Raw genomic sequence first — 22095 nt, 5'->3', positions numbered from 1 at the left:
CTCTAATTCTGCATAAAAGATAATTCTCTGGCTCAACTATTTCCTCTATGACCAGGAATTTGTATCCAAATTCCTCCACTAGTTTGAAGTTGATGAGCCTATTAATTTTCAAATCTTCATTTCAACATCTAATTGATTTGTATTTATATACACATGCATTATTATATACTGTATATACACATTATTATATTCGTACATTATGTTCTGTATTAGCATAGAATATAAAAATAATAATAAGCCGGGTGCCCATGGCACATGCCTATAATAACCAATTCCAGGAGGTTGAGATAGGAGGATCACAATTTTCAGGCCAGTCTGGGCAACTTTGCGAGACCCTCAAAATTAAAAATAAAAAGGGGTGGGGTTTAGCTCAATTGTAGAGCAACTCTGGGTTCAATACCAGTACCATCAAAAAAAAAAAAAAAAAAGAAAGAAAGAAATAAAAAAATCTTATGGGAGTAGTCTTACCACTTCTTGAACTAAGCTGATTAGTTCCATGAGGCGTCGACGAAGTTTAGCTACCTCTTCGTTCACTTTAGTGACATGCTGCTCATAAATTTCTGCCAAAGGCTTAAAAGTATGTCCACCATGCTATTTAAATTAACAAGAGTAGTTTTAGAACATTTTCACATCTTATCTGCATTTATAATCCTTTTTAACACTCCATAGACATTAATAAACTGGTATATATTTTCAAATGAATTTCATCTTTTTTAGTTACATTTATTTTGTTAAAGTAGGACAGTGCTAACATAAAGTCACCTGGCCCATGTAGGAACTCCTCAAGATTGTAAACAATGGACTTCAGAAAAATTGTTCACATTTAGAAATCTTGACTCATCAGAAGGAACCAAAATACTGGGCTAGTGATGGAGCTCAGATAGAGCACTTGCATATAATGTGTGCAAGTCTGAACCCCAGCACCATGGAAAGAAAGAAAAAAAAAATTCTTAACTATAGTCTAAACCATTGGCTGCAACCTTATTAACCACTTTTTTTCTTGGGCAACAACATGTCTTCTTCCATGTCCTCAAAACTTCTTCCCAGCAGGCCTTTGCTAAAGTTACTCCCTCTTATTCAAAATAATTCTCCTTCATTTTTCCTCCATCTTAGCAGCTATTAATTCCACTAATCCTTGCAGCTAAGCCCATAGTTACAGGATCAGCACCCATAGTTATGTATTCTCATCAACTCTATTATTACCAAAATGTATTACACAGATTTAAATATAGAACTGTTTGATATATCTTCATAATCACCAAATCCCCAGTCTCTAGCACAAGTGACTGAATAAAAAAGATCTTGAAAAACCCAGTGTAGATAATTAACAAAAGCAATGAACCCATTTCTTGTGCTACAAAAGTTTACTTTTGAAATATAAGTCTGATAAAAGTTAGCATAACATTCAATTTAAAGAATTCAGTTAAATTCAGTTTGAAGAACATTTTGGGGGCATTAAAAACCCAAAAATAATTTTGTATCCGATTTTAGTAATTTAATCCATCACTGGTAATTAGAACCTCCTATTTCTATGATAAGAACACTTCCTATAATAAACTCTTAACTAGAATTGTCTAATTTAGCCAAACCGACCAGTATGGTCTCTGAGAGAAAAGAGATGTGGATTTTTAAATGCTCACTTAAAGAAAGTATGGGAAAGAAACTGTCCACTGTTCCTTACAAAACCCATGTATTTAAGTATTAAATTTTGGGAATTTATTTTTTCTAATCAGCACATTAGCATTCATATTCAAACAGAAAGCTCACTGAAATGAATGCTACTCAACCAATTCAGCCAGCCATTCTTTCCGTAAAATATACTGACACAAAAAGAATGATCAATTCTCATGGTTAACAGATCATTCTATGTATCTACCCACTTCCATTCCCACTGTCATTTATTTTCCCAAGAATCTTTTGTGTGGGGTTGGGGTGACCTCAGTGGTAGAATGCGCATATGAGGCTTTGCTTTAAAGGTCAGGTGCAGTGTGAGTTATGCCTATAGTCCCAGCTACTTGGGAAGCTGAGGCAGGAGGATTGCCTGAGCTTGAAAGTTCAATGCCAGCCTGGGAAACATAGAGCCCATTAAAAAAAAAAAAAAATTGCTCTTAAACAAGATGATGGAAAAAAATTAAAAATGGAGTAAAATTATAAAATCTAGATATATGCATTCAGATTGTCTCATGAGTATCTAAGTTTTTGTTCCATTTTAAAGAAACAAAAATTGTAAACTATATCCAGTATACCAGATTACCTGGCCTTTAATGAAAGGTGATCCTACAACAAAAGAGTTAGAAATAATGACAGGGCTAAGAGGAGTAACTCACTGTTGAAATCACTTGTCTAGGATATACAAGAACCATATTTGGACCCCAGCAAGGGGGAGAAGGAAGAATGGTTTAACATGAACATGCATTTTATGGACAGAGTAAGATATTCAAATAAGAGGTACACATCCTACGTCAAATATCTCCACCTAAAGAGGTACTTCTCAGGAAGATCACAAGTTCAAAGCTAGCCTCAGCAAAAGGGAGGCGTTAAGCAACTCAGTAAGACCCTGTCTCTAAATAAAATACAAAATAGGGCTGGGGAAATCTTCAATATATATTCAATCTTCAATGTATATTCAATCTTCAATGGGGATATGACTCAGTGATCCAGTGCCCGAGTTCAATCCCCCATACCAAAAAAAAGAGGTACTTCTGGAATAACAGAAGATACAATACCTTTAATAAGGCGTTTATAAATTAGATGCATTTTAATTTTCATTCAGTAGAATAAATGATACTTTTTTCCTAACTAAATCCAACAAATATTTCAATGCTTTCCAATCTCTAAAGATAAAGAATATACTAAACTTGTTCTGCTTACCATTCCTCCCCAAAGTGCACACTGATGACAGATACACTTCTTACAAGTCCAGCAAAACACGCTAAGTTTTTCATGGTGATTTTCACATCTATACATTATGGAAAAAAAGTTCGAATTAAAATTAAAATATGATTACTTCAACAAAATCCTAAGCTTGGGCAAATATAAATCAATTTTAAACAATTACATAAACAAAAACATAAAATGTATTCCAGGGCTTCTGTGAATTAAACTAAAGAATTATATGTGTAGAAAATTTTTATTAATGTTTTCATTAATTTAGATTACAAACGTATATACTGAAGATTTCTTTCTAAATAAAGCAAAAATTCAGCTCCATTTCCTAACATCACTACAGGTGATAAGTGCTACCCTACATTACATTTTGATCTACACATACATAAACACATAGGCTTGCACTTTTTCTACATGTGGTCAATGATAATCAAGACATCATTAACTGCACATTTAATACCAGATCCTCATGGAAAATAAACACCAAATTTTACTTTTTTTTATTAAACCAGCTATCCACAAGCAAAATAATTAAGTTATATTTGGTTAAAGAAGGAACTGTCCCCAAAAATTCATATGTTGAAGCCTTAACTTCCAATGTAACCATATTTAGAGATAGGACCCTTACGAAAGAAGTAACTAAGGTGACAACATGAGGTCATAAAGAGGAGATCCAATCCAATAGGACTAATGTCCTTATAAGAAGAGGAAGAGACACCAACACTGCACACATACACAACAAAAAACTATGCAATAACAGAAGCAGCAGCAATCCTTTACAAGTCAAGGAAAGAGGCCTCACCAGAAATCAAACCCGCCAGCACTTTGGATTTCTAGACTGCAGAACTGTGAGAAAATAAATTTCTATTGTTTAAGCCACCCAGTCAGTGATACTGTTATGACAGCCCTACTAGAGTAATAACAGACTCTTATATCAGATTTAAAAAAAAAATAAAAGAAGAAAAAAGAAAAGACTAAAAAGGATCAGAAACTTAAATATAAAACCAAAACTATAAAACTCTCAGAGTAAAACACAAAGTGGAAAAGTTTCATGAAACTGGATTTGGCAATGACTTCTTGGATATCACACCAAAAACTCAAGTAACAAAGGTAAAACTTCTGAGCATCAAAAGTCACAAACTGGGCACAGTGGTGCACATCTGTAACCCAGCAATATGGAAGGCTGAGGCAAGAGGATCACAAGTTTGAGGCCAGTTTGAACACCTGCCTCAAAATAAAATAACAATGGCTAAAGATGTAACTCAGTGCTTGCTTGGCAAATACAAGGTCATTCAATACAAATTCATTCAATTCCCAGCACACACAAAAAAATTTTTTTAAATGTCTCTTACAAAGTGACCTACAAATGTCACTACAGGTTGTCACCTACAAAATAGAAAAAAATCTGATAAGGGTTCAATTTCCAGAATAAATAACAGTAACCCCACAAATAAACAGATTTAAAAATAAAGAACATGAATATGTATTTCTCCAAAGAAAATATACAGATGGCCAACAAGCATATGAAAAGATGCTCATCGCTACTAATCAATAGGGAAATGCAAATCAAAACCTTCCATCCATTAGGATGATGATATCAAAAAACTAATAACAAAAATTCCTTCAAGCAATGGCCAAGAGGTGGAGAAACTAAAACCCTTACTGCACTACTGGCAGGACTGTAAAATGGTGTGGTTGCCATAGAAATAGTACAGAGGTCTCTCAAAAAGTAAAATAAAAAAATTGGGATGTAGCTCAACAGTGGAACACTTGTCTAACATACTTAAGCCCTAAACTTGATCCATAGCATCACCACCAAAAAGAAAATATAATTACTAGATGAACATGGTGGCACATGACTATAATCAGTGACTTGAGAGGAAAAAGCAGGAGAACTGCCACCCTCAGCAATTTAGCAAGGACCTCAGCAACTTCCTTGTCTCAAGAACAAAAAAAAAAAAAAAAGGCTGGGGCTACAGTGGTAAAGCATCCTGTGGTTCAATCCCCAGTATCAAAAAAAGAAAAAATAGAATTACTACATGACTTAGTAATTTCAATTCTGAGTATATACCAAAAAGATATGAAAGCAGAGTCTTGAAAACATGGACACCAAATTCATAGAAGCATTATTCATTCATAATATCCAAGATTTTACAAATTTATAATAGCAAATAAGAAAAGAAGCAGCATATTAGATTCTATCTGAAGCTTACATAAAGGTTTTTGTGGGGTTTAGTTTTTTAAATAACAGCCATCCTAATGGATAAAAATTTGAGTTGCATTTCCTTACTGATTAGTAATGATGAGCTTTTGCAATGTGGGCCATTTATCAGAACAATTCTTTTTTTTTTTGGTGATGGGGGGCTGACGGGGTAGGTGGAGGTGGGGTGAGGGGGTGAGGTGGGTACCAGGGATTGAACTCAGGGGCACTTAACCACTGAGCCACATTCCCAGCCCTATTTTGTATTTTAGTTAGACATAAGGTCTCACTGAGTTGCTTAGCGCCTCCTGGTTGCTGAGGCTAGCTTTGAACTCAATCCTCCTGTCTCAGTCTCTAGGGCCACTGGGTAGAACAATTCTTAATTAGTAGTCTATACATACTTGCAGCAAACCAAGGGGACCAGGAGGCATCAAGTACCAAAAAAGAGATTGGCAGATTAGTAAACTGTAGCAATTCCAATCCTTTTAATTTTTATTTTTATGTATTTACTGGTTCCAAGGATTGAATTCAAAGGGTACTTTACCACTGAGCCACATCCCCAGCCCTTTTTATTTTTTGAGACACTGTCTCATTAAACTGCTTAGGGCCTTGCTAAATTGTTGAGGCTGACTTTGAACTTGTGATCCTCCTGCCTTAGCCTCCCAAGTCTCTGAGATTACAGGCATGCACTACTGTGCACACCTCCATTCCTTTTATGGAGGATCCAGTAAGAGAGGTCCAAGAAAAGGTAAAGGGTGTTTCCAAACAGTGACACCTGAAATCCCAGAATACCCATATGTTTACTTATGAAATTTGTTATAAAGAAAATTTAAGATTAAATCATTAGTTTTAGTGTGACATCTTTAATACTAGAAATAACAGAAAGCCTCAAGAGTCCAGTTTAAACATGCATGGTGGCATACATCCCAGTTACTTGGGAGGCTGAGGCTGGGGAATTACAAGTTGGAGGCCAGGCTGGGCAACTCAATAAGATTGCTCAAAAAAAAAAGTTCCAGCTTAACTAGTAGAGTAATAGTAGAAACACCAGGTTTTATTTCTGATTATGAATTATCATTAACATTTTAAGCCTCTTCCATTTCTACAGTTCTGGCTTATCATAATGAAGGAACACATAAGATTTTTTTTTATAATGACCCTTGATGTTTCAACTTCTTGCTTTAACATGTTGTGCATCTATAGAAAGAGACATGTCTTTATTTTTAATATGGAATGCTTCATGAATTTGCACATCATCCTGAGCTAATCTTCTCTGTATCATTTCAATTTCAAGTGTACATGCTGCAGACGCAAGCACTTTGTTTTTAAACATTCAACATTACTGGAATCTCTGCTAATTTAAGTTATTATTAATTGCCTTCCAATTAACTATATAGTTTCTTAATCTATAAAACAGATTACTGCTATATTACTAGGTCTTTCTTCTCATTTTCTGTTCCTCATATCCCTGAAAATATGATCAAAATAGTTAATCATGTACCAAAAGACCATTCTTGTCCCTCAAAGTTTCTGCTCCCACGGCAGTGTCCAACAACTTATCACTATATTAAGGTTCTGTTCTGTTCCATTAAATAGTTAAACAGAAATCATGTATCATTTGCATTTGTATCCCCATAATCTAGTACCTACATACGTAAGTGTATACATAGCATGAAATAAATGTTTAAAAAAAACAACAAAAGGGGTTGGGGTTGTGACTCAGCGGTACAGCGCTCGTCTAGCACGTGCAAGGTGCAGGGTTCGATCCTCAGCACCACATAAAAAATAAATAAATAAAATAAAGGCATTGTGTCCATTTACAACTAAAAAAAATTTTAAAAATAAAACATAATAAGCATGAATCATTACTCAGCTGGGCATGGTGGTACATGCATATAATCCCAACTACTTGCAAAGCTGAACTAGAAGGATGGCAAGTTTGAAGCCAGCATGGGTAAATTAGCAAGACCCTATCACAAAATAAGAGCCAGAGAACTGTGGTAGAGTGCTTGCCCAGTATGCACAAGGCTCTAGGTTCAATATCCAGTACCAAAAACAAAGAAAGAATGAATCGTTTTAAATACCTTCAGAAAAATGAAAGCATTAGAAAATTAAGAAATGCTAAATTTCAATTATAAATGATTAACAGTGAAATATTAATATAACTGTATCATTAGGGTTCAGTTTAGTGGCAGAGTGTGTGCTTCTTGACACACAAAGCCCCCAAGTTCAATCCCCAGCAACACACACAAACAAACAAACAAAAAAGTAAAAACCGCGTCATTAAAATAGTACATGGAGAGGCTGGGGTTATGGCTCAGCAGTAGAGCGCTCGCCTCACGTGTGTGAGGCCCTGGATTCGATCCTCAGCACCACATAAAAATAAATAAATAAAATAAAGATATTGTGTCCATCTACAACTAAAAAATAAAAATTTAAAAAAATAGTACATGGCAAAATCTATTAGATACTGAATAAGAAAACTGAGAATATACTTGTCTTTTTCATTTTCTTCATGTTTGGTGAGACTGCAGAGCTGAAGAGTATCAAGCTGTTGTGTAACTTCTTCGGCCCAACGACAATTTACTAGTTCTCGAAGCTGGAGAGGAGCACTGCAGAGAAAATCCATACACATATTCTGAGAAAAATGAGATTATTTTCTGAAATAAACACATTCCTCAAAACAGAGCTCACAATCACACTTATACCACAATACTATTAAAGACAATGAAAAAATGCTTTCAACTTATATTCACATTAATACAACATATATTAAAAACAAAAAATACTGATAATTCAGATTATGAACTGAATTTTCAACTCCTTAGTCTAAAGTTGTACAGTCCAAAATGACAGCCACAGGGAATACTATTTGATGGTAGAGCTTAATGGTACAATGCATGTGACAGCATGTGCGAGACCCTGGATTTGATCTGCACCACCACCAATATAAAACAAAAAATGATAGCCACTAGTCACATGTGACTATCTTACTTAAATTTTTAAAGAATAAAATGGCACGGGCTGGGGTTGTGGCTCAATGGTAGAGCACTCGCCTAGCACTCATGAGGCACTGGTTCAATCCTCAGCACCACATAAAAATAAAGGTTATCGTGTCCACCTACAACTAAAAAAAAAAAAAATTAAAAACAAGAATAAAATTTCATTACACAGACAAACAAGACACATTTCAAGTGCTCAAGAGCCACATGAAGCTACCATATTGAATAGTGTAAATACAGAACATTTCCATCATCACAGGACGTTTCATTTAATAGTGCTGATTTTCTCACAAACTCATGTGAGAAAAGTAAATAATCCTGGAGGAAACAAGGGCAAAAGATGGCACTCTGCCACCATTATTTGAAATAACCAGAAGTTGAAACAAATTAAATGTTTCTCAATATGGGCATAAATAAATAAAACTACATAGTTACAGAGGGAAATATTATTCAAACATTTTTGTGTCTTTTGGTGAGGGGTACCAGAGATTGAACCCAGAGGCACTTAACCACTGAGTCATATCTGCAGCCTTTTTATTTTTTTATTTTGAGACAGGGTCTTGCTAAGTTGCTCAGGGCCTCACTAAGTTGCTGAGGAAGGCCTCAAATTTGTGATCCTCCTGCCTCAGCCTCTCAAGTTGCTGGGATTACAGGTATGTGCCACTGTGTTTACTCAAGCTTTTTAAAAAAAATGACACACACACACACACACACACACATATACACATACATACAATCAAGGAAAGATATCTACCATTTTTATTAACAGTATTGTATCTGTGTAGTGTAACAAAAAGCATAAGGATATGTTATCAGTATATACAAGAAAAAGTGTGTAGAAAAACAGATACCATACTAGGTATGATGGTACACATTTACAATCCCAGCTACTCAAGAGGCCTAGCCTCTACAATTTAGGGACAGCCTGTCTCAAAATAAAAACTACCTGGGGCGCACCTATAATCCCAGCAGCTCAACAGGCTGAGGCAGGAGGATCACAAGTTCAAAGCCCAGCCCCAAGAACTTACCGAGTCCCTAAGCAACTTAGCAGAACCTGTCTCTAATAAATACAAAAAAGGGCTGGGATGTGGCCAAGTACACCTGAAATCCTCAGTGCCACCCCCCCTTCACCCTGCCACCACAAAAATAACTAGAAATGTAGCCCAATGGTAGAGTGCCACTGGGTTCAATCCCTAACACTACAAAGAAGAAAAAGAATAGATACTACACATAACAATTTCTTCTGAAAGTATTTTGTGAAAACATAGGATTTAAAATAGTACAACCAGAAGACTTTCCCCCACCCCGTATGGGGTTGAACCCAGGGGTGGGCTATTTTTTAGTTACATCCCCAGTCCTTTTTTTTCCCCCATTTTTGTGGAGAGGGGGTCCCAGATGGAGACAGGATCTCACCGAATTGCTGAGGCTGGCCTCAAATTTGTCATCCTCCTGACTTAGCCTCTCAAGTTGCTAGGATTACACATATGTGCCATGATACCCCATAGAACCTAAAGCCTTTTCATATTAATATTTATCGTGAATATTTTTAAACCAAAAATATGTAAACTTTTATTTAAATTATAAATAGCTAAGAAGTCACATGATAATATTCTATGAGAGGCAGGGGTACAACATGCTAAGTAATGTAATACATCCTATATAATCTTAAGTCAGGGAAATTAGTGTTTCATTTCTTTTTAGACATAATACTTATTTTCTCTTCAAGCATATTAATGAGAAGTACAGTAAATTGCAAAGAAAATTGTGCCTTTATGAATCCTGAGGCACACTTTAACCCTGTAATCTTACTCTTTTTTAGGATTCACAAATGATTGTAGCAAAGTACTTACCGACAATGAGGACACTGAGCTCTCTGCTCTGTCAGCCAGCGCTAAAGAGGTAGAAGAATTAGATTTTGATTGTAAAAACACCATTAATTTATATATATATTCAGTATTTATAAATCAAATTTAATGAGTTTGTCTCATGATTTTCCCCTTCATTTTATTTACAACACTTTATTATGATTATTTGTTGTTCTCCTTACACTGCTACATTATAATCTTATTAAAGGTTCAAATTATGATAGGGAATAACCTCACCATATTCTTTAATATGGTCAAAACATTGGGCTGGAGTTGTAGCTCAGTAGTAGAGTGCTTGCCTGGCATGTGTGAGGCACCACATGTAAATAAATAAAATAAAGGTCCATTGACAAGTAAAAAAAAGAACTAAAAACAGGCTGATTGCTGCAATACATGCCACTCTTGGCATCATATTTTTGTATCTGTTTATAATCCCAGCAGAATATCCTTTGCTTATGGTCCATAAATCCTTCCTGCCAGCCAGGTGTGGTGGCACACTACTGTATTCCCATCTACTCTGGTGGCTGAGGCAGGAGGATCACAAGTTCAAGGCCAGCCAAGACAACTTAGCGGATCCTGACCTCAAAATTTTTAAAAAGTGAAAAAGAGCTGGGAGGTAGCTCAATAATAAATAGAGTGCTCTTGGGTTCAATCCCCAAACAACTACTGCCATACATTTCACATGCATATACAAACTGAGCCGAGTGTGGTGGCACATGTAATCCCAGAGGCTTGGGAAGTGGAGGTAGGAGCATCAAGAGTTCAAAGCCAGCCTCAGCAACTCAGCAAGGAGGCCCTATGCAACTCAGTCAGACTCCTGTCTCTAAATAAAATAAAAAATAGGGCTGAGGATGTGGCTTAGTGGTAAAGAGCCTCTGGGTTCAATCCCCAGTCCAAAAGAAACACCAACACATGTACATTCCAGGAGAGTAAGCTTTTCCTTCTCTGAACATTAGTGGCATTTTTACCTTCTATTCATGACCCTATCACAAAATAAATATGGCAATTTTATTATTTTGAGAAAAAAATAATGAAATTCAGAGATAGAAAGTAGAACAGTAGTTACCAAGGAATTGGAGAGAGGAATAATGAGAAGTAATTGTTTAGTGGGTATAATATTTTAATTTGGGATGATGAAAAAAGTAGTGGAGATTGATAGTGGTGACAGCTGCATAATATAATGTACTTAATACCACAGAACTGTACACTTAGAAATAATTAAGCGCCCCTTTAATCCAAGTGGCTCAGGAGGCTGAGGCAGGAGAATTCCAAGTTCAAGGCCAGCCTCAGCACTTAGTGAGGCTCTAAGCAACTTAGCAAGACCCTGTCTCAAAATAAAAAATAAAAAGGGCTGGGGATATGGCTCAGTAGTTAAGCGTCCCTGGATTCAATCCCCAGTACCAAAAAAAAATAAAAGTTAAAATGGAGAGTTTTACATTATTTAAATCTTACCACAATTTTTTAAAAGTCAAGCAAAGAATTACCGTATGACCCAGAAATTCCACTACTAGGTACATAATCAAAAGAAATGAAAACAGGGACACAGATACTTATACACCTATGACTATTCAATAGCCAAAAAGTGAAAACAACCCAAGAGTCAATCAACCAACAAAAACAAATACATGAATTGCAGTATACATATGCAATGGAAGATTATTCAGCCATAAAAAAGAATGACATTGACACATGCTGCCTGAATGAACCTTGGACACATGCTAAATAAAACAAAACTCAAATACAGTATGATTTCACTCACATGAAATATTTAGATAAGTAAATTCAGAGAGACAGATTAGAGGTCACCATGGACTGGGGAAAGGGAGAAATGGAGAATTATTGCTTAATAGGTAAAGACTTTGAGGCAATGAAAGTTTTAGAAATGATGATATGGTTGTACAACATTGCAAATATAATTAATGACACAAGTGAACAATATGGATAAAATGGCAAATTTTGGTATATATATTGCCACAAAGAGGAGTATAAAGTGTTTGTACAGACACTGGAAAGATCATCACTCAAGAGAAATACTAACTAAAACCACAATGAGATACTGTTATACACACTAGAACAGCTAAAACTCAAAAAAGTGAACATACCAAGTACTAGCATTAATTTGGAGGAAAAAGAACTCTCATACATTCCTGGTTTAAAATGTAAAATGATTCAACTACAGTTTGGCAATTTAGTTAAAAAGTTAAACACACATCTACTAATATGATCTAGCCATTCTATAACTATTTATCCAAGCAAAAATAAAGCTTCAGTTCTTCAAAGACTTGTACACAAATATTCATAGGAGCTTTTCATGTAATAGCAAAAAACAATACCACATGTCCATCAACAGGTGGATAGCAAATCATGGCATATGCATGCAGTGAAACACTATTCAGCAATAAAAAGGACTACTACTGATAAAACATAGATGGAGCTCAAAATAATTTTTTTATTTCACTTCTGTCTTTTTTTATTTTTATTGATTGATTGATTGATTGATTGTGGTGCTGGGAATTAAACCCAGGGCCTTATGCATGCAAGGCAAACACTCTAGCAACTGAGCTATCTCCCCAGCCCCTCAAAATAATTTTACCAAGTGAAAATAGTCAAACACATAACAGTAACAGTACATATTGTATTATTTCATTTGTATAAAATTCCAAAAAAAAACTTATCTATAGAGCATAAACCAAGTTGGTGGTTTCCTGGTAACTACAAGAGGGAAGGCACAAGAAAATTTGGGGGAATAATAGATATATTCAATAACCCGAATACAGTGATAGTTTTACAAGTATATACTTATATCAAAACGTATTCAACTGAAAGAAAACATCAAAATGTATATTTTAAAAAATTCTACCTAATAAAAATGACTAGCAAAATAAAAACAAAATGAAGTCAATAATTATAAGCAATACTACCAATGCTAAAAATCAAGGGGGTCAAAAAAAGTTGGATGAGAAAGATGGTATCAAAAAAAAAAAAAAAAGGGAGAAGATACAAATAGAAAAAGATGAAAAAAAACAGGTGTAGCTGGATGAGTAAGAGAGACCTTGCCTGAAAATACATCCAATGTTCCCACCTTTTAATGTGGAAACCAACCCATGGGTTGAGCACTGGCATGGAGATGAGTACAGTCCTGGTCTGTCACCAAACTACTGGCTGATTTTAGACACATCTATTCCTAAATTTGGACCTTGTACATAAAACACATGCCTAGAAATTCAGAAGGCTGAGGGAGGAGGATGGCAAGTTCCAAGCCAGCCTCAGTAATTTAGCAAGACCTGCTCAAAATAAAATAAAAAAGGCTATGGTGTGGCTCAGTGGTAGAAGGCCTCTGGGTTCAATTCCCAGTATGGGGCAGGGGTAGGAGGGAGCATGGACCTTTGTTTTATTCAGTGGCACAAATATCTGTACCATCAGTCAAATTTCCATGATCAATAAACAAAGATGGAATGGGGGAAAAGGAAACACTGTTGGTTACAATTTGGTGAAGACTTGCTCCAGTCATTAAATCAAAGTCCTCCAGCATTGTTAATTCCTCTCTAATGATTCAGTGGTAGCAAAATACAAATTAAGCAAAAACACTGACTACCAACATCCCCCTTCAACAGTGCCTTATTTTTTTCTTATATTACATTTGTCCTAAAAGGTTTTTTTTGGTACTGGGGATTGAACTCGGGGGCACTCAACCACTGAGTCACATCCCCAGCCCTATTTTGTATTTTATTTAGAGACAGGGGTCTCACTGAGTTGCCTAGAGCCTCACTTTTGCTGAGGCTGGCTTTGAACTCTCAATATTCCTGCCTTGGCCTCCTGAGCCACTGGGATTATAGGTATGCACCACTGCAAGTGGCCTCTCCTGAAAGTTTTTTAATGTTTGCTTTTTCTCTTCCCACTCTCTCCCATCAGGTTTTCATCCTCACTATTCCACTAAGTCTTCACCAGGTCACCAATAACCTATCCATTTTGAAATCCAATGACTGATTCCCAAGTCAGAACCATAAAACACAACTAAAGAGATTAGGCTCTTGCTTGGTCTCTTTTGCTCACCTCCTCCTGACCTCTAAATGGTTAGAATGCCCCAGAGTTCAGACCTAAATTCTGTTCCCACAGGAGATAATTTGAGTGTTCCCATCTAGTTTCTCCATTTTAAATACAATCTAAATGCTGATTATATTGGTCTCTCTAACCTCCCCTTACTCAAGACTTACTTTTGCCAGGCATGGTGGTGCACACCTATAATCCCAGCACCTTGGGAGGTGGACACAGGAGGATCACAAATTTGAGACAGCCGATTTCAGAATAAAAAATAGAAAAAGAACTGAGATGTAACTCAGTGGTAGAGCATCCCTGGGTTCAATCCCCAGTACTGAGGGAGGGGGGAAAACAAGTCAAAGCTGAAGGAATAGATCTAGGACCCATATACAGTGGATAACAAAAACCTGCAAAAATTAATCATTTCCCAAAGTAGACACATTTTTCCAGAAACCTCAGAATAGAGAAAGCCAGCATCAATATATAAGAAATGAATGTACATTCCTGTAATTCCAGCAACTTGGGAGGCTAAGGCAAGTTTGAAGCAAATCTCAGCAACTTAGCAGACCCTATCTCAAAATTAAAATGGCTAGGGGTGTATCTCAGAGTAGAGCAACACTGGGTTCAAATCCCAGTACCCAAAAAAAAGGCACTTAAGAGACAGGAGGAATGTAACAAAGAAAAAAAGATTCAAGGATGTATAAACTAATAATCAGAGATTATAAGCATACAAGACCTTCATTAAAAGGAACTGAGTCCAGATTTACACTCTACCAATTAATGAGCTATGGTGATGGAGGTATATCACTTAACCTCTCAGGCTACAGTTCCACTATTTATAAAACAAATGCTATGTGTATTGGTTGATGTTTTAACAACCAGAAGGATATAATACCTTACAAGTGGATGATGCTTTATAATCTCTGAATTTCTTTTAGCTTTATCCATTTAATGCCTAACTACCCTGTGAGGCAGATTGTGTTATCTGAATCCTATAGCTGAGGAAACAAGGCTAATACATTTAATTCTCTCCTTTTATCAGTGTGAGAACATCATATGTAACCTAGCTCTACTAGAAGCACATGGTGTAGAGGCAAAGGACAGACTCTAAAGTCTTAATGGGTTCAAACCTAGGTCCAACATTTGCTGTATGTGTGACTGGAAGAAAATTATTGAAGTGGTACAAATATTATTCTTGACAAAGGGATATTTATCTTTTTTAGGAAAGAATAAGGAAACAAATTTTCAGGTGAAGAGCACTGTTGAGAGCCACAGCCTAAGGGGCCCAAGCAAACTTCCAGCTGCCAGCAAACTTCCAGCTGCCCGCTGATGATTGGCTCACAGCAGCCCCAGCAACATCTAGCTGATTGGCTCCTCTGCGGTGATGCTCATTGGACTGTTTCCCTGCCCTTTCAGACCACGGAGCTGCTCATTGGGGGACTTTTTTGGCTCCGCCCACGTGACCCAGCCAATCGGCCTCAAGAGCAGGAGGATTGTGGGAGGTGGAGAGAAGCTTGTGTGGGAGAGAGAGGCTTGTGGAAAGCCGGTGGTGGCAGTTGAGGCTCTGAGGGTTTTTCCTGAGAGGCTATTTTGTTTGGCGTGTGTGGTTCTAAAAATAAAGTTAGTTTCTTTTGACAAGTGGCTCCTGATTGAAGTGGTACAAATATTATTCTTGACAAAGGGATATTTATCTTTTTTAGGAAAGAATAAGGAAACAAATTTTCAGGTGAAGAGCACATTAGAAGGCTTTGATTTTCTCAGTAAAGGAATATCTCAAGAGTAATGTGAGCAAGACATTTTTCAACTGTGCTCTGCAAATGTCTTCCTGGATCCCCACAATCAAAATAAGTTCTTCTGTTTTATATCTTGAGCTTTCCCACAATTTTAAGGGATTCCCTTGTATTCAAGTGATAGTTACCCCCACCCCACCCCACCCCGCCCTGCCCTGGTACTATGCTACCTTCTTATTTTGAGACAGGTTCTCATTAAATTGTGGTGGTAGCCTTGAACTTGTGATCCTCATGCCTCAGCCTCCAGAGTCACTGGAATTATAGGTGTGCACCACTGCACTTAGCTTGTATTCAATTTTAAAACCACTAGATTATATCCATCTCTATGGTCTCTTGTAAGATTATAATGTGATTCTCTTAGATTTAAGCTCTTGCAAAAAAGGCACTTTGTCATTTATCTTAGTATTCCTCAACCCCAAACATAATGCAGGTAAACAGTTTACAAGTATTTGTTAAATGTATAGAGAAGTTAATAATTTAAATATATTAAAATTACAGTGAACTTTATTTCCAGAAGCACTATTTATCTCCATACAAATTGGCGGTATATTAAAGAATCTTCATTTAAAAGACATTTTTTAAAAGGACTCAAAATGTAAAATAAGAAAAAAGACATGGAAATGGTTGATCCTTACAGAAGATCATACATAAACTGAACGCATTTAAAAAGAAATACAACTTACCCTAATACAGCTGAAACAACAAAGCTTGGAGCAATGAGGACACAGGCGAGCATCCCGCAATTTTTCCATACAAATGAAGCATCGGAAAACCTCAGCAATGCTCTTAAAATAATAAAAAAGACATAAAATCCCAAGATAAGACTACTGAATCAAAAGTTTAAAACATGCTAAAAATAATTCACTGACCATTTACATTTATTCTGAGCTAACACCTTAGTTTTAACTATATTCCCAATCAGAAATTAGCTAGTCAAGGCTCAGGGTGCCTCAGAATACCTCCTGGAAATTGGGGGTAGGGGAATTGTGTTTTTTTTTTTTTTTTAAGCTTGACAATGAATCTGTTCTAAGGAAAATGTATGAAATGCAAAGATTATCTACAAATGTTTTCAATAAAGCATTAACAATAATGGCAAGAATCTAGCTATAGCCCCAGTGTCCAAATATTAAGTAAATTATAGTAATTATAGGACAGAGTCACTAAAAATATTTCTTGATTGATGGACAAGGTGGTCCACCCAGCTTCTTGGGAGGCTGAGACACAAGAATCAAAAGTTCAAGGCCAGGCTGGACAATTTAGCAAGACCCTCTCAAAAAAGGGATAAGGAGTATAGCTCAGTGGTAGAGTCCCCGGAGGTTTAACCCCCAGTACCACAAAATAAATTTAAAAAAAAAAAAAATACAGGAGTAAGAGACAATTTAGTATGTGGCTCAGGGGTACAGCACTTGCCTAGCATGTGCTAGACCCTAGTTTAAATCCCTAGTACTGCAAAAAGAAAAACAAGTGTGTTTGATTTAATGATACAGAAAAAATGCTAATGATCTATTATGCTAAAAAAAAAAAAAAAAAAAAGCAGTCTGTGTGGCTAAATGTACAATATTGTTTATTTTTTCTGCAGTTTCCCAAAAGAGAAATTGCTTTTATAATTAAGAAGACAAATACTGCCAAACACAGTGGTGCAGGTCTGTAATCCCAGTGACTCATGAGGCTGGAGGAGGAGGATTGCAAGTTCAAGGCCAGTCTTGGCAATTTAGTGAAACCCTAAGCAGCTTGGAGAGATCCTGTCTCAAAAAAAAAAAAAAAAAATGTATAAGGGCTGGGGATGTAGCTCAGTGATAAAATGCCCCTTGGTTCAATCTCCAGTGCCAAAAAAAAAGGAAAACATTTTAGAAAAACATGAATCCCATTGGCAGTGTATTTTGATCCAGAAATAAACTAATTCATAATCCAGAAATATGATTTTCTGTCCTGACACTGTGACCAACTAACTATTTAAGACTGAGAATCTACCCCCTACTGAAAATTACAGTGGCAACTCTTTGGGGCCTCAGAAAAAAACAACTTGTAAATTGAATGCTATTATCTTTGCAAACCTCAGTTGAATCAATTTAGGAAGCAACTGACAAAACAAGAAAACGCATAAAATGGCTTTTTTTGTTTGTTTGTTTGTTTGACTGACATTTAATTTTATTCCATTTCGGAAGAACTGAACTCTCCTAAAACAAGGAAATTTTACAAAACTTTTATAATACTTTCACTTGGGGAATTAAGGAGAAAATTACTCACGAGTTTAATCATAAACGCAGGAATAGAACTTGTAAGAGGCAGACTTTTAGCTCACTGGGGGTGGTCAAAAAGATCACTAGAAGAACTAGTTTCAAGTGGAGGGGTCCAAAATACAGTTACCCTTATCAAGAAGCAAGGATTTCTTATTTCAGTATTTGAAAGGTTCGAAATTAGGCAATCATTATGTAATTATGCCCATGGTAATTGTGCCCATGAGGACTTATGAAAATATCCCAACCATGTGAAATCACAACTTACAAGAATCAGATATGAAAGTCTGTTCTAGATGCTACGGTCAAATAAGACAGTACGATATATATATATATATATATATATATATATATATATATATATATATATATCTCAATCTAGGAAAGGCAGAAGCCTGCGAAATCTAACACAGGGAGGGAAAAATGATTATCCATTCGGAGCGAGATGTGGATGCGCTCTCAAGTACAAGTAGTAGTGGCGAGTAGCAAGGCACGTCTATCTGATGAATTTGCAGTTTTGTTCTGCACAGGTTGTATTTTGCAAATAACTCGGTGGCGATAAGTACAGGTGCCGAGATATCCTGAAAACACCAGAATACGCAGCACCTGACTGCGGAACAGTCTTGAGTAAGAGAAACCCAAAGGGTTACAGAACGAGCACCGGGCCAGCGCTCCACGCAGCGGCAACCACCGCAAGGGCTAGGGGGACGCCTACCAGAAGGATGTCGAGGGAATGGCGCCCCGAATAAAATACGCTCACAAAGTGGCGGGGGAGACTAACCACCACCCTCCACAACCCCCCCTCACCTCCACACTCTGTTCATCCATTGCCTCCGGCTCTCGGCGGGGCCCCCCGCGACCCGCGGAGTCCGTGGTTTGCCCTGTTAGGCGCTGACCCGAGGTCGCCAGGTCAAATCACCAGGAACAGCCTGGGCCCGCGTCAAGGGGCTCCGACAACTGCCCAACCTGCGCGCCCCATCGCTTCAGGTTCTGTACGGGCTACCCCCATTTCGCCATTTTTATCCGCGAGCCCGCCTTGGGGCACAGAGGTAGAGCGAGCGGTGGCCAGAGCTCCTTCCTCCCGCCTCACCCGCCAGCGAGGGACAGCAAGAGCGCCTCGGCCCACGTGACGCGGGCGCGAGCGTATCTGAACTGCCACTGGACCCCGGAGGGCGCTGGTCACAGGCGAAGAAGGCGCCGCAGAGAATTCGCAAACACCAACGGTAACCAGGGCAGCTAGAGCGCGGCAGCCCGGGCAGACGCCATACGCATGCGTCCAGAACGGGAGAGGAGGAGAAGCGGGCGCGTAGTTCCCGCGGTGCGGGGGCGTACACGAGACTTGACTAGTAGCTGCCGCAGGGTTGCATGCCTTGGGCCGCAAACTGGCGCGCGTCGCCTTAACTCATAGCTTCTCCTGGCTCCGCCCGGCTTCAGAGGGGCGGTGCCGCACTAGCCTCAAAAGTTAGCGCGCCAAAAACTAGAGCTACCTGGGGTGATTGTGGAAAACGCTGACTTCAAAGCCATACCCCAAGGTATTCTGACTCCTACTAGATTGTTGGGTGGGTAAGGAAATCGGCATTTTCAGGAACCACTCGCGGTGACCCGCTGCAGATGGTCTGTGGTCAACACCTTTAGAAATCCTCGAATGGAGAATTCCTGGTTAGTAGTTCTTTCTCTGAGAGGAAGCGATTCAAAGACTACCTTTCCGCCTAGCCCAGTGGAATTGGCAAAGCTCCAGTTTGTGAATACTGGAGAGGTGTTTCTCATTTCGCTGGTTGGAGGACAGACCACGAATAAAGACACCTGACCAAACACCCCAGGCTTCCTTTCTTGCCAATTGAGTTGAGCTGTCGCCCTGTAACTACTGAAAAGGATCTCAGCTGTATTCACCTTTCCTATACGTGGGATCTACTTTCTACATTTTCCTGCCAGAAGAGACACGTGTATTGCAGAAATTTGTGAGTCAATGTACATACATAAAATTCCTACTTTGAACCTCATTTTTCCTTTCCGGTGTATTGCACACAGCTATTTATTATTAGTACCACAATTTAGAGTATGCATGTAGGGAATTAATAACCTTGAATATGGGTTAGGGTTGTGGTTCAGTGGTGGAGTGCTTGCCTACCATGTGAGGCACTGGGTTCGATCCTCAGCACCACATTAAAAAAAATAAAAATAAATAAAGTTATTGTCCACGAAATAAGTGGACAAATTTTAAAAAAAAAACCTAGAATACCACACATTCAGATTTAAAGGAGTAGACAACAACAAGGTTTTAAATGGCATGATCCACAGACAAGATATGATTAATCTGGGAATGAAAATGCTTTCACTAAAAAGAAAAAGTGATGGTTGCACAATGCTATACTAAAAGGTCCACTTTTCATTTTTTAATTGTTATGTGAATTCTTCAATTTTAAAATTTTTTTGAGCACCAAGGGGTGGTATCCCAGGCCTGTAATCCTAATAGCTCGGAGGCACAGACAGGTGGATCACAAGTTTGAGGCTAGCCTCAGCAATTTAGCAAGGCCTTAGGCTACTTAGTGAGACCCTGTCTCAAAAAAAAAAAAAGGTATGGGGATATAGCTCATTGGTAAAGCATCCCTGAGTTAAATCCCCCCAGTGTATGTATGTATGTGTGTGTGTGTGTGTGTGTGTTGTATATATATATATATTAAAACATTGTGACAGTACAGTACTTGGGATTCCAAGATTAATGAGAAGTGGTTATTGCTCCTAAAGGACAGTACAGCAGACAAATAAGACAAACTACAATACATGATAAACACTAAAATAAGTTATTATATACTTGCCCAAGAAATTAAAAAATGTTTAAGGATTTATTGCACTAGTTCAAAATAATGAAAATTTAGAAAAACCTGGAAAATTAGGGCCCTTAGGTTATAAGCATGAAGTCTGATTCTAACTAAATTGAGCAAAGAAAAAAATTAGTAGTCAGAATGCTTTAAAGTTCATCTGCCAAGCACTGGGGTTGGGGAGCCTGTTACCTGTTCTGTCAGAGTCCCTAAAGGCTGGCTGTGCTCCCCTCTCCACAACATAAATCCCCTAACTGCTATTGTATAACTTGTTACATAGCTTAAATGTCTCTCAACAAGGAAGTAATCAAAATCATGGTACATCCATTTAACAGTTGTTAAAAAGAATGGTAGATGTGTGATATGTGACATGACAAAAACATTTACAATGAAAAAGAAATTAGCCAAGTGTGTTGGTTTACACATTTGGGAGACTGAGGCAGTAGGATCACAAGTTTAAGGTCTGCCCCAGTAATTTAGTGAGGCCCTGAGCAACTTAGACCATGTCTCAAAATAAAAAGTTAAAAGGACTTGGGGATGTAGCTCAGTGGTAAAGAACCCCTGGGTTCAATCCCCAGTATTCTGCCTGGCTCCATGGAGGTGGGGGGGAAAAAAACTAAAAATAGCTGCAGTACAATGTATGTTTATCAACCTGTTTTGTAAAACAAAAATAATTTTGTAAAAATCTAAATACATGTAGAAATGGTTGAAGAAATTGTACATTACTTTTGGAGAACAGGCATTTTTATACTTTTAATATGTTAAACATTTATTACTTATAACATATATAAAAACACTATAGCCACATAGGAGAAAAGTATAATCTAGATGACAAATGATATCTAAATTAGCATAGTAAGAATGAAGATAAAGGGCTGGGGTTGTGGCTCATTGGTAGAGCACTTGCCTAGCATGCGCGAGGACCTGGGTTCGATCCTCAGCACCACATAAAAATAAACAAACAGGGCTGGGGTTGTGGCTCAGTGGTAGAGCGCTTGCCTAGCATTTGTGAGGCACTGAGTTCGATTCTCAGCACAACATACAAATACTTAAAATAAAGATCCATCAACAACTTTAAAAATATTTAAAATAAATAAATAAACAAAGTAAAGGTATTGTGTACAACTAAAAAATAAATTAAAAAAAAAGAATGAAGATAAAGTGGAAGTTGGATATTATTAATAATTCAGAAAAAGAACTGTAGGTTTTATTGACTAAGAAGATAATCTTAGTTGTACAGATTTCAATTTCAGCTAACAGA

General features: G+C 37.5%; 1 protein-coding gene across 10 annotated transcripts in view; it reads right to left on the bottom strand.

The window, feature by feature from the left end:
* Trim37 (tripartite motif containing 37) overlaps positions 1 to 19202 on the bottom strand; it is a 139271-nt gene extending 120069 nt beyond the window's left edge. For 5 of the 10 annotated variants that reach the window (XM_046423202.2, XM_058572330.1, XM_058572335.1 and 2 more), the window contains exons 1-6: positions 18823 to 19201; positions 16462 to 16563; positions 9936 to 9976; positions 7579 to 7695; positions 2872 to 2959; positions 469 to 591 (exon numbers count right to left, since the gene is read on the bottom strand). In XM_046423202.2, the coding sequence (XP_046279158.1) occupies positions 469 to 591; positions 2872 to 2959; positions 7579 to 7695; positions 9936 to 9976; positions 16462 to 16563; positions 18823 to 18843 (492 nt within the window). In that variant the 5' untranslated portion in view covers positions 18844 to 19201. Of the gene's footprint in view, positions 1 to 468; positions 592 to 2871; positions 2960 to 7578; positions 7696 to 9935; positions 9977 to 16461; positions 16564 to 18822 lie in introns of all 10 variants that reach the window. The other 5 variants (XM_058572334.1, XM_046423203.2, XM_046423204.2 and 2 more) reach the window with 2 other exon arrangements.
* Between the last annotated feature and the right edge of the window lie 2893 nt (positions 19203 to 22095).

This window comes from Marmota monax, unplaced genomic scaffold (genome assembly GCF_021218885.2).
Source record: "Marmota monax isolate L192 unplaced genomic scaffold, Marmota_monax_Labrador192_F-V1.1 WCK01_AAM20220418_F8-fsc00171, whole genome shotgun sequence".
Classification (NCBI taxonomy): domain Eukaryota; kingdom Metazoa; phylum Chordata; class Mammalia; order Rodentia; family Sciuridae; genus Marmota; species Marmota monax.
This window is presented reverse-complemented; position numbering and strand designations above follow the sequence as displayed.